This window comes from Oncorhynchus gorbuscha, linkage group LG25 (assembly GCF_021184085.1).
Source record: "Oncorhynchus gorbuscha isolate QuinsamMale2020 ecotype Even-year linkage group LG25, OgorEven_v1.0, whole genome shotgun sequence".
Classification (NCBI taxonomy): domain Eukaryota; kingdom Metazoa; phylum Chordata; class Actinopteri; order Salmoniformes; family Salmonidae; genus Oncorhynchus; species Oncorhynchus gorbuscha.
Window position 1 is genome coordinate 47495263 of NC_060197.1, and position 14001 is coordinate 47509263.

Below are 14001 nucleotides of genomic sequence, written 5' to 3' on the forward strand. Positions count from 1 at the left end.
ACCCACAGTGTAAAGCAACCCACCGTGTAAAGCAACCCACCGAGTAAAGCAACCCACCGTGTAAAGCAACCCACAGTGTAATGCAACCCACAGTGTAATGCAACCCACAGTGTAATGCAACCCACAGTGTAATGCAACCCACATTGTAAAGCAACCCACATTGTAAAGCAACCCACCGTGTAAAGCAACCCACATTGTAAAGCAACCCACAGTGTAAAGCAACCCACCGAGTAAAGAAACCCACATTGTAAAGCAACCCACCGTGTAAAGCAACCCACATTGTAAAGCAACCCACCGAGTAAAGCAACCCACCGTGTAAAGCAACCCACATTGTAATGCAACCCACAGTGTAAAGCAACCCACCGAGTAAAGAAACCCACATTGTAAAGCTACCCACCGAGTAAAGCAACCCACATTGTAAAGCTACCCACCGAGTAAAGCAAGAAAATGCCTGATTGTGTGTAAACATAACTACGTGTGTGTGTGTGTGTGTGTGTGTGTGTGTGTGTGTGTGTGTGTGTGTGTGTGTGTGTGTGTGTGTGTGTGTGTGTGTGTGTGTGTGTGTGTGTGTGTGTGTGTGTGTGTGTGTGTGTGTGTGTGTGTGTGTGTGTGTGTGTGTGTGTGTGTGTGTGTGTGTGTGTGTGTGTCTTAGTCAGTCATTCAGTGTCCTGTGTGAACATCAAGTTATGAACATAACTGTTACCTGTGACTGTAATGACATCTATTAAAAGCATACGTTTTCTCTCACGAACAGAGAGATTTTTCAACCTTCTCCTCTTCTCTCTCCAGTGCCCCTGCCTGTGTCCGGACTAGCCGTACCTGGCAACAGGAGATCCTCTCTGGTCTCCAAACCCTCCATCCAGACCCCCATACCCACATCCCTAGTACCCCTAACCCCGGCCCTGGCTCCACCCCCAATGGGTGCTAGACCTCCAGTCTTATCCTCAGCTCCAGCCCAAAAGAAAACCCCATTGGTCTCCTCAGAGTGTGAACCTCCTCTTCCTCCTCGGTAAGTGTGTGTGTGTGTGTGTGTGTGTGTGTGTGTGTGTGTGTGTGTGTGTGTGTGTGTGTGTGTGTGTGTGTGTGTGTGTGTGTGTGTGTGTGTGTGTGTGTGTGTGTGTGTGTGTGTGTGTGTGTGTGTGTGTGTGTGTGTGTGTGTCCTGGACTCCTGATAGACTTTGAGTTTGTAGCTGCTCTCCAGTTGACACATAGAATACTAATGAAAATTGTTTATACCACAGCATTGTTTTAATACCAATGTTTATTTCTACCGGTAAATGTGTTTTAGTGTTTTGTTTGGTAACTGTTATGAGCGGGAAAAACAAATCCGTCCTGTACATGAACTCCTCTGTGGTCCTCATACCCTCTCTAGTCCTCTATAGTCCTCATACCCTCTCTAGTCGTCTGTAGTCCTCATACCCTCTCTAGTAGTCTGTAGTCCTCAGACCCCCTCTAGTCTTCTATAGTCCTCATACCCTCTCTAGTCGTCTGTAGTCCTCATACCCTCTCTAGTAGTCTGTAGTCCTCATACCCTCTCTAGTAGTCTATAGTCCTCATACCCTCTCTAGTCGTCTGTGGTCCTCATACCCTCTCTAGTAGTCTGTGGTCCTCAGAGCCTCTAGTCCTCTGTTGTCCTCAGAGCCTCTAGTCCTCTGTAGTCCTCAGAGCCTCTCTAGTCCTCTGTAGTCCTCATACCCTCTCTAGTCGTCTGTGGTCCTCAGAGCCTCTAGTCGTCTGTAGTCCTCAGACCCTCTCTAGTAGTCTGTAGTCCTCATACCCTCTCTAGTAGTCTGTGGTCCTCAGAGCCTCTCTAGTAGTCTGTGGTCCTCATACCCTCTCTAGTAGTCTGTGGTCCTCATACCCTCTCTAGTAGTCTGTGGTCCTCATACCCTCTAGTCGTCTGTAGTCCTCATACCCTCTCTAGTCGTCTGTTGTCCTCATACCCTCTCTAGTAGTCTGTTGTCCTCATACCCTCTCTAGTAGTCTGTGGTCCTCATACCCTCTCTAGTAGTCTGTAGTCCTCATACCCTCTCTAGTCGTCTATAGTCCTCATACCCTCTCTAGTCGTCTGTAGTCCTCATACCCTCTGTAGTCCTCATACCCTCTCTAGTCTTCTGTAGTCCTCATACCCTCTCTAGTAGTCTGTAGTCCTCATACCCTCTCTAGTAGTCTGTAGTCCTCATACCCTCTCGTAGTCTATAGTCCTCATACCCTCTAGTCTTCTGTAGTCCTCATACCCTCTCTAGTCGTCTGTAGTCCTCATACCCTCTCTAGTCTTCTGTAGTCCTCATACCCTCTCTAGTCGTCTGTAGTCCTCATACCCTCTCTAGTCGTCTGTAGTCCTCATACCCTCTCTAGTCTTCTGTAGTCCTCATACCCTCTCTAGTCGTCTGTAGTCCTCATACCCTCTCTAGTCGTCTGTTGTCCTCATACCCTCTCTAGTCTTCTGTAGTCCTCATAGCCTCTCTAGTAGTCTATAGTCCTCATACCCTCTCTAGTAGTCTGTTGTCCTCATACCCTCTCTAGTAGTCTGTAGTCCTCATACCCTCTAGTCGTCTGTTGACCTCATACCCTCTCTAGTAGTCTGTTGTCCTCAGAGCCTCTCTAGTAGTCTGTTGTCCTCAGAGCCTCTCTAGTAGTCTGTGGTCCTCAGAGCCTCTAGTCGTCTGTAGTCCTCAGAGCCTCTCTAGTAGTCTGTGGTCCTCATACCCTCTCTAGTAGTCTGTGGTCCTCATACCCTCTCTAGTAGTCTGTAGTCCTCATACCCTCTCTAGTCGTCTATAGTCCTCATACCCTCTAGTCGTCTGTTGTCCTCCCTCTCTAGTCGTCTGTAGTCCTCATACCCTCTCTAGTAGTCTGTTGTCCTCATACCCTCTCTAGTAGTCTGTAGTCCTCATACCCTCTCTAGTAGTCTGTTGTCCTCATACCCTCTCTAGTCTTCTGTAGTCCTCAGAGCCTCTCTAGTCGTCTATAGTCCTCATACCCTCTCTAGTCTGTTGTCCTCAGAGCCTCTCTAGTCGTCTGTAGTCCTCATACCCTCTCTAGTCGTCTGTAGTCCTCATACCCTCTCTAGTAGTCTGTAGTCCTCATACCCTCTCTAGTAGTCTGTAGTCCTCATACCCTCTCTAGTAGTCTGTAGTCCTCAGAGCCTCTCTAGTAGTCTGTAGTCCTCATACCCTCTCTAGTAGTCTGTTGTCCTCATACCCTCTCTAGTCTTCTGTAGTCCTCAGAGCCTCTCTAGTCGTCTATAGTCCTCATACCCTCTCTAGTCGTCTGTTGTCCTCAGAGCCTCTCTAGTCGTCTGTAGTCCTCATACCCTCTCTAGTAGTCTGTAGTCCTCATACCCTCTCTAGTAGTCTGTAGTCCTCATACCCTCTCTAGTAGAAGTCTGTGGTCCTCATACCCTCTCTAGTCGTCTGTTGTCCTCATACCCTCTCTAGTAGTCTGTGGTCCTCATACCCTCTCTAGTCGTCTGTAGTCCTCATACCCTCTCTAGTCGTCTGTAGTCCTCATACCCTCTCTAGTAGTCTGTGGTCCTCAGAGCCTCTCTAGTAGTCTGTGGTCCTCAGAGCCTCTCTAGTAGTCTGTGGTCCTCATACCCTCTCTAGTAGTCTGTGGTCCTCATACCCTCTCTAGTAGTCTGTGGTCCTCAGAGCCTCTCTAGTCTTCTGTGGTCCTCATACCCTCTCTAGTCTTCTGTGGTCCTCATACCCTCTCTAGTCTTCTGTAGTCCTCATACCCTCTCTAGTCGTCTGTCCTCATACCCTCTCTAGTCGTCTGTTGTCCTCATACCCTCTCTAGTCGTCTATTGTCCTCATACCCTCTCTAGTCGTCTGTGGTCCTCATACCCTCTCTAGTCTTCTGTGGTCCTCATACCCTCTCTAGTCGTCTGTTGTCCTCATACCATCTCTAGTCGTCTGTAGTCCTCATACCCTCTCTAGTCTTCTGTAGTCCTCATACCCTCTCTAGTCGTCTGTTGTCCTCATACCCTCTCTAGTCGTCTGTAGTCCTCATACCCTCTCTAGTCTTCTGTAGTCCTCATACCCTCTCTAGTCGTCTGTTGTCCTCATACCCTCTCTAGTCGTCTGTTGTCCTCATACCCTCTCTAGTCGTCTGTGGTCCTCATACCCTCTCTAGTCTTCTGTAGTCCTCATACCCTCTCTAGTCGTCTGTGGTCCTCAGAGCCTCTCTAGTCGTCTGTGGTCCTCATACCCTCTCTAGTAGTCTGTGGTCCTCATACCCTCTAGTCGTCTGTGGTCCTCAGAGCCTCTAGTCGTCTGTAGTCCTCATACCCTCTCTAGTAGTCTGTAGTCCTCATACCCTCTCTAGTAGTCTGTGGTCCTCATACCCTCTCTAGTAGTCTGTGGTCCTCATACCCTCTCTAGTAGTCTGTGGTCCTCATACCCTCTCTAGTAGTCTGTGGTCCTCATACCCTCTCTAGTCTTCTGTGGTCCTCATACCCTCTGTAGTCTTCTGTGGTCCTCATACCCTCTCTAGTCTTCTGTGGTCCTCATACCCTCTCTAGTCCTCATACCCTCACTAGTCTTCTGTGGTCCTCATACCCTCTCTAGTCGTCTGTGGTCCTCATACCCTCTCTAGTCTTCTGTGGTCCTCATACCCTCTCTAGTCTTCTGTGGTCCTCATACCCTCTCTAGTCTTCTGTGGTCCTCATACCCTCTCTAGTCTTCTGTGGTCCTCATACCCTCTCTAGTCTTCTGTGGTCCTCATACCCTCTCTAGTCTTCTGTGGTCCTCATACCCTCTCTAGTCTCCTCTGTAGTTCTCTCCGTCGTTCATTATTTTCAAGGTAATGTACAGAACGTCAGCATTCATTCCTTACATCATAACTATGACCATCTCTTTATATCTTCCAGACCAGAGACTCTCTTAACCTCCCTCTCCTCTCCGTATATGTCAGACCCCAGGGAGTGTTTAAGATGCTCCCTCTCCGCCCCCCTCCCATGAAGACTGTTCCTGGTCGACACCCACCTCTCCAGGCTGTCTCCTCCTCCTCCTCCTCCTACTCTACCACATCACCCAATAAGCCACCCCCTGCCCAGGCTGTAGCCGCCCCCGCTTCTACATCAGCCAACCAGCAGGCTGTCCCTGACCCCTGCACCACTCCATCAGCCAATCAGCCGCAGGGTCAGAGGGCACCAAAGAAAGGCCCCCCTTTACCCCTCCGACCCAGGCCTGGACACCCCCTGTACAAGAGTTACATGGTAAACACAAACATCTACTTTGGCTAAACATTGACTTTACATACATACAGAGCATTCGGAAAGTATTCAGACCCTCTTGACTCTTTCCACATTTTGTTACGTTTCAGCCTTGTTCTAAAATGGATGCAATTGTTTTTCCCCCTCATCAATATACACACAATACCCCATAATGACATCACAATACCCCATAATGACATCACAATACCCCACAATGACAACACAATACCCCACAATGACAACACAATACCCCATAATGACATCACAATACCCCACAATGACATCCCAATACCCCACAATGACATCCCAATACCCCACAATGACATCCCAATACCCCACAATGACATCCCAATACCCCACAATGACATCCCAATACCCCCATAATGACATCACAATACCCCATAATGACATCACAATACCCCATAATGACATCACAATACCCCCATAATGACATCACAATACCCCATAATGACATCCCAATACCCCATAATGACATCCCAATACCCCACAATGACATCCCAATACCCCACAATGACATCCCAATACCCCACAATGACATCCCAATACCCCACAATGACATCCCAATACCCCACAATGACATCACAATACCCCATAATGAGACCCATAATGACATCACAATACCCTATAATGACATCACAATACCCCACAATGACATCACAATACCCCACAATGACATCACACTACCTCACAATGACATCACAATACCCCACAATGACAACACAATACCACACAATGACATCCCAATACCCCACAATGACATCCCAATACCCCCATAATGACATCACAATACCCCCATAATGACATCACAATACCCCCATAATGACATCCCAATACCCCATAATGACATCCCAATACCCCATAATGACATCACAATACCCCATAATGAGACCCATAATGACATCACAATACCCTATAATGACATCACAATACCCCACAATGAGACCCATAATGACATCACAATACCCTATAATGACATCACAATACCCCACAATGACATCACAATACCCCACAATGACATCACAATACCCCACAATGACATCACAATACCCCACAATGACATCACAATACCCCACAATGACATCACACTACCCCACAATGACAACACAATACCCCATAATGACATCACAATACCCCATAATGACATCACAATACCCCACAATGACATCACAATACCCCATAATGACATCCCAATACCCCACAATGACATCCCAATACCCCACAATGACATCCCAATACCCCATAATGACATCACAATACCCCACAATGACATCACAATACCCCATAATGAGACCCATAATGACATCACAATACCCCATAATGACATCACACTACCTCACAATGACATCACAATACCCCACAATGACATCACAATACCCCACAATGACGTCACAATACCCCACAATGACGTCACACTACCCCACAATGACGTCACACTACCCCACAATGACGTCACAATACCCCACAATGATGTCACAGTACCCCACAATGACGTCCCAGTACCCCACAATGACGTCCCAGTACCCCACAATGACGTCCCAGTACCCCACAATGACGTCCCAGTACCCCACAATGACGTCCCAATACCCCACAATGACGTCACAATACCCCACAATGTCACAATACCCCACAATGTCACAATACCCCACAATGACGTCACAATACCCCACAATGACGTCACAATGACATCACACTACCCCACAATGACATCACAATACCCCACAATGACGTCACAATACCCCACAATGACGTCACAATACCCCACAATGACGTCACAATACCCCACAATGACGTCACAATACCCCACAATGACATCACACTACCTCATAATGACATCACACTACCTCATAATGACATCACACTACCCCATTGTGACATCACAATGCCCCATAGTGACATCACAATGCCCCATAATGACAAAGTGTGATATTTGAATGGTCTGGTAGCATTTACATTTATAAAAAATAAAAAACGTAAATATCACATTTACATAAGTATTCAGACCCTGTACTTTGTTGAAGTATTCAAAAATGGATTAAACTGTTTTCCCCCCTCAAACAGGTTTTAAAAAATAATAACTGAAATATCACATTTACATCAGTATTCAGACCCTTTACAAGGTACTTTGTTGAAGCACCTTCGGCAGTGACTACAGCCTCCAGTCTTCTTGGGTATGACGCTACCAGCTTGTCACCTGTATTTGGGGAGTTTCTCCCATTCTTCTCTGCAGATCCTATACATTTACAAACATTTCTATAAACCTGTTTCTGCTTCGTTATTATGGGGTATTGTGTGTGTAGATTGAAAAAACTATTGAATCCATTTTAGAATAAGGCTGTAAGGTACCAAAATGTGTAAAAAGGGAAGGGGGTCTGAATACTTTCTGAATGCGCTGTATGTGTACAATACCAGTCAAAGCTTGGACACCTGAAGGGTCTGGTAGGTATAATCACTGTTAGCATGTCTGAAGGGCCTGGTAGGTATAATCACTGTTAGCATGTCTGAAGGGCCTGGTAGGTATAATCACTGTTAGCATGTCTGAAGGGCCTGGTAGGTATAATCACTGTTAGCATGTCTGAAGGGCCTGGTAGGTATAATCAGTGTTAGCATGTCTGAAGGGCCTGGTTGGTATAATCAGTGTTAGCATGTTAGCATGTCTGAAGGGCCTGGTTGGTATAATCACTGTTAGCATGTTTGAAGGGTCTGGTAGGTATAATCACTGTTAGCATGTCTGAAGGGCCTGGTAGGTATAATCAGTGTTAGCATGTCTGAAGGGCCTGGTTGGTATAATCAGTGTTAGCATGTTAGCATGTCTGAAGGGCCTGGTAGGTATAATCACATGTTAGCATGTCTGAAGGGCCTGGTAGGTATAATCAGTGTTAGCATGTCTGAAGGGCCTGGTTGGTATAATCAGTGTTAGCATGTTAGCATGTCTGAAGGGCCTGGTAGGTATAATCAGCATGTTAGCATGTCTGAAGGGCCTGGTTGGTATAATCAGTGTTAGCATGTTAGCATGTCTGAAGGGCCTGGTAGGTATAATCAGTGTTAGCATGTTAGCATGTCTGAAGGGCTTGGTAGGTAATAATAATAATAATAAATAATAATAATAATGCCATTTAGCAGACTCTTTTATCCAAAGCGACTTACAGTCATGTGTGCATACATTCTACGTATGGGTGGTCCCGGGGATCAAACCCACTACCCTGGCGTTACAAGCGCCATGCTCTACCAACTGAGCTACAGAAGGACCGGTATAATCAGTGTTAGCATGTTAGCATGTCTGAAGGGCCTGGTAGGTATAATCAGTGTTAGCATGTCTGAAGGGTCTTAGCATGTTAGCATGTCTGAAGGGCCTGGTAGGTATAATCAGGTGTTAGCATGTCTGAAGGGTCTGGTAGGTATAATCAGTGTTAGCATGTCTGAAGGGCCTGGTAGGTATAATCAGTGTTAGCATGTTAGCATGTCTGAAGGGTCTTGGATCCCACCTCTGAGGACAACAGCCAATCTAAGCCTCCTTCTGATAACAACAGCCAATCTGTCCTCCTTCAGCCCATCCTTCCATCTCAACCCAGTGGAGAGAAGTCACAGCTGGTCACAGCACCTGTCAGGTAGGGCACACACCCCCACACACACACACACCCCCCACACACACACACCCCCACACACACACACACACACACACCCACACACACCCCCACACACACACACCCCCACACACACACACCCCCACACAGGCAGACAGACAAACACACTGTTACGAATCCCTTTTGGCCCCACAGTCTAGGGGGGATGGTAATGAGACCCGTAACATAACTCATGCAAATTATTATTGTGACAAAGTAAAAGTGTGCACGAAATAACCACGACAACAGAAATCTACCGTCAAACTCTAGGTTTATTTATAAACACACGGTAATAGGGGGAGCAGGAAAAGGGGCTGAGCTGGACCCAAGGAAAGAAACAATAAATATACAAAAACACCCCTAAGCTAGACTAGCCTACTTTAACAACAACTAACTAACTAACCAAAAATACAGTGGGTGGTCCGCCCAGTTCTAACTAGTGTATTTAACAAAGTTCACCTACGGGTAGTGTATGCCCATGGGCGACTTGTCTTGGTTTCCCCCTTTTTCCACCAGCAACAAACAAACACCATAACCAAAAACAATACTCACAGGTGATGACAAAGTGCTATGGAGGTGCTTTAAACAAAAGAGAGGTTAAGACACAAAGCGAGAGTGAAACACAGAGACCTACAGACATGGCATTTACAGACATGGCATTTACAGACATGGCATTTACAGACATGGCATTTACAGAGATGGCATTTACAGAGAGATTGAGCTAGAGATTGAGCTGAGCTTTAGAACAAACAAATGATGGGGTTTTTAAACCATGGGGAAGGAACTGTGATAGGTCAGGAAATAGGAGGAGGTGTGTCTTCTGATTGATGATTGATTGTTGACTGATTGGGGAGTGATGGTTTTCACCTGTGAGGGGAGAAGGAGAGAAAAGAAACACACAGGATACACACACACACACAGGATAACTGTATCCGTAACACACACAGGATAACTGTATCCGTAACACACACAGACGGACACACAGACAGACACACAGACACACAGACAGACAGACACAGACAGACAGACAGACAGACAGACAGACAGACAGACAGACAGACAGACAGACAGACAGACAGACAGACAGACAGACAGACAGACAGACAGACAGTAATGTATTGTTAACCCCTCTGTGTGAGCTAGTGGTCTGAGGTGTGTGGCACAGTTCGACTTCGAGGGGGAGGAGGAAGACGAGCTGACCTTCTACGAGGGTGATGTCATCTCTCTGACGGAGGTGATTGGTCAGGAGTGGGGGCGGGGACAGATCCACGGGCGAATAGGAATCTTCCCTCTGGCCTTCACGGAGGTCCTTGAGGAACCGCCTCCGTCGGCAGGGAAACAGCCCGTTGTCGAGAAGACCGTTGTCGAGAAGACCACGAAAATGGACTCCTCAGGTGAGCGAGACCCACGGTCCTTCAGTTACTCAACTATAAGACCTTGATTAGACCCACGGTCCTTCAGTTACCCAACTATAAGACCTTGATTAGACCCACGGTCCTTCAGTTACTCAACTATAAGACCTTGATTAGACCCACGGTCCTTCAGTTACTCAACTATAAGACCTTGATTAGACCCAAGGTCCTTCAGTTACTCAACTATAAGACCTTGATTAGACCCAGTCCTTCAGTTACTCAACTATAAGACCTTGATTAGACCCAAAGTCCTTCAGTTACTCAACTATAAGACCTTGATTAGACTTTTAATGACATTTAATCAACGATCGTTTCTTTCTTGACCAAATCTAAAATATACAGTCGTTGCCAAAAGTTTTGAGAATGACACAAAAATTAATTTCCACAAAGTTTGCTGCCTCAGTGTCTTGAGAAATGTTTGTCAGATGTTAACTATGAAACACTCAAGTATAATTACAAGCATTTCATAAGTGTCAAAGGCTTTTATTGACAATTACATGAAGTTGATGCAAAGAGACAATATTTGCAGTGTTGACCCTTCTTTTTCAAGAACTCTGCAATCCACATGCTGTCAATTAACTTCTGGGCCACATCCTGACTGATGGCAGTTTGTCAGAATTTGTGGATTTTTGTTTGTCCTTATTGTTTGCCTCTTGAGGATTGAAGTTCTCAATGGGATTAAGGTCAGGGGAGTTTCCTGGTCATGGACGCAAAATATTGATGTTTTGTTCCCCGAGCCACTTAGTTATCACTTTTGCCTTATGGCAAGGTGCTCCATCATGCTGGAAAAGGCATTGTTCGTCACCAAATTGTTCCTGCAAAATTGTGAGTGAGCCCACTCCCTTGGCTGAGAAGCAACCCCACACATGGTCTCAGGATGCTTTACTGTTGGCATGACACAGGACTGATGGTAGCGCTCACTACCATCACACTAGCGATCTGTGGTTCCAGCAGGGGGCGCTGATCAGAGTAACGCAGCGTGTCGACTGGACCAGAGGAACACTGGACGGACGGGGATGGAGTGTTCCCCACTACTTACTCAGACACCTGTAACGCAGGTGAAGTTGCCCGTAGACACTGCTCTTGGGTCAGTTTTGTGTTTCCCCCACGAATGGTTGTTCGGATTGGGGGAGGGGAAGCTGATCCTAGATCTGTACCTAAGGGAGACTTCACCCTGGGCTAACACACACACATGTTGTTCAGAGTTTAACCATGCTCCATGCTCCTCTCTGCAGCCCAGCCAAGGAGGGACCAGCCTGTGGCCAAGGTCCTGTTTGATTTCAGTGCAGAGTGAAGATGAACTCTCACTAAAGGAAGGCTTGCTCAGCTCTGTGTGTGTCAGGGTTTTCCGTTACAGGCTGACCACACCCCTCGCGAGCGTTGCAAAATGAATGTAGAAATCTATGTTATTCAATTACTGCACCACACTGCTCGCCAACGAGCGTCTGTGTTGCCAAGGGCATGGAACCCAAAGTGGCGGTGCGCGTAAATGTATTTTGTCCCCCTACACAAAACGCGATCACGACAAGCAGGTTAACATATCAAAACAAACTCTGAACCAATTATATTAATTTGGGGACAGGTCGAAAAGCATTAAACATTTACTGCAATTTAGCTAGTTAGCTTGCACTTGCTAGCTAACTTGTCCTATTTAGCTAGCTTGCTGTTGCTAGCTAATTTGTCCTGGGATATTAACATTGAGTTGTTATTTTACCTGAAATGCACAAGGTCCTCTACTCTGACAAATCCACACATAAAACAGTCACCTGAATTGTTTCTAGTCATCACTCCAGGCCTTTTCTTCTCTTGACTTTATTTTGCGATTGGCAACTTTCATAAATTAGGTGCATTACCTCCACCGACCTCGTTCATCTTTCAGTTACCCACGTGGGTATAACCAATGAGGAGATGGCACGTGCTTCTATAAACCAATGAGGAGATGGGAGAGGCAGGACTTGCAGCGCGATCTGCTTCAGAAATAGAACTGACTTCTATTTTAGCCCTTGGCGACGCAGACGCTCGTTGGCGCGCGCAATAATTGAATAACATAGATTTCTACATTTAACGCTCGCGCACAGTGTAGTCAGCCTGTAAAATAGAATAGAATATACAGTTTTGTAACGATGTGCAAATAGTTGAATTACAAAAGGGAAAATAAACTCTCTCTCCTCTTTCCCTCTCTCTCTTCCCCCTCTTTCTCTCTCTCTCTCTCCTCTTTCCCTCTCTTTCTTCCCCCTCTTTCTCTCTCTCTCCTCTTTCCCTCTCTTTCTTCCCCCTCTTTCTCTCTCTCTCCTCTTTCCCTCTCTCTCTTCCCCCTCTTTCTCTCTTTCTCTCTCCCCCTGTCTCCTCTGTCTCTCTTTCCCTCTCTCTCTTCCCCCTCTTTCTCTCTCTCTCTCTCCTCTTTCCCTCTCTTTCTTCCCCCTCTTTCTCTCTCTCTCCTCTTTCCCTCTCTCTCTTCCCCCTCTTTCTCTCTTTCTCTCTCCCCCTGTCTCCTCTGTCTCTCTTTCCCTCTCTCTCTTCCCCCTCTTTCTCTCTCTCTCTCCCCCTCTGTCTCACTCTCACTCCATCCTTCTCCAAACCCCCCCCTCTCTCCCCCTCTGTCTCTCTCTCTCTCCCCCTCTGTCTCACTCTCACTCCATCCTTCTCCAAATCTCCCCCTCTCTCTCTTCCCCCTCTTCTCTCTCTTCCCCCCCCTCTGTCTCACTCTCACTCCATCCTTCTCCAAATCTCCCCCCCTCTCTCTACCAGGCGGTGGAGGTGGTAACGGGTGGAGGCAGTAGATGAGGAGTGCTATCTGGGGGATGCAGGAGGTCCTCAAAAACAACCTGACACCTACAAATAGGACTATGGATGTACACTGTGTGTTAGAGAACAAGAGACTGTGTTGGAGAGAGAGAGAGAGCGAGAGACTGTTAGAGAGCGAGAGACTGTTGAGAGAGAGACTGTTAGAGAACAAGAGACTGTGTTGGAGAGAGAGACTGTGAGAGAGAGACTGTTAGAGAGCAAGAGACTGTGTTGGAGAGAGAGACACTGTTAGAGAGCAAGAGACTGTGTGAGAGAGACTGTGTTAGAGAGACACTGTTAGAGAGCGAGAGACTGTTAGAGAGCGAGAGACTGTGTTAGAGAGGCCAAACAGTTCTACTTTTGTTTCATCAGTCCAGAGGACATTTTTCCTCAAAAGTACGATCTTTGTCCCCATGTGCAGTCGCAAACCGAAGTCCCCACAACATGATGCTGCCACCCCAGTGCTTCACGGTGTTCTTCAGCTTGCAAGCCTCCCCCTTTCTCCTCCAAACATAACGATGGTCATTATTGCCAAACAGTTCTATTTTTGTTTCATCAGACCAGAGGACATTTCTCCAAAAAGTACGATCTTTGTCCACATGTGCAGTCAAACCGTAGTCTGGCTTTTTTATGGTGGTTTTGGAGCAGTGGCTTCTTCCTTGCTGAGCGGCCTTTCAGGTTATGTTGATATAGGACTCTATTTACTGTGGATATAGATACTTTTGTACCTGTTTCCTCCAGCATCTTCACAAGGTCCTTTGCTGTTGTTCTGGGATTGATTTTCACTTTTCGCACCAAAGTACATTAATCTCTAGGAGACAGAACGCTTCTCCTTCCTGAGTGGTATGACGGCTGTGTGGTCCCATGGTGTTTATACTTGCGTACTATTGTTTGTACAGGTGAACGTGGTTCCTTCAGGCGTTTTGGAAATTGCTCCCAAAGATGA

At 46.6% G+C, this 14001-nt stretch overlaps 1 protein-coding gene across 1 annotated transcript in view; it reads left to right on the forward strand.

The window, feature by feature from the left end:
* Positions 1-13223, forward strand: part of LOC124014570 (SH3 domain-containing protein 19-like) — a 31482-nt gene extending 18259 nt beyond the window's left edge. Inside the window, exons 4-8 of the mRNA XM_046329728.1 lie at positions 790-1009; positions 4918-5221; positions 8786-8844; positions 10003-10253; positions 13020-13223. Coding sequence (XP_046185684.1) covers positions 790-1009; positions 4918-5221; positions 8786-8844; positions 10003-10253; positions 13020-13051 — 866 coding nt within the window. The 3' untranslated portion in view covers positions 13052-13223. The remainder of the gene's footprint in view (positions 1-789; positions 1010-4917; positions 5222-8785; positions 8845-10002; positions 10254-13019) is intronic.
* The last annotated feature ends 778 nt before the right edge of the window (positions 13224-14001 follow it).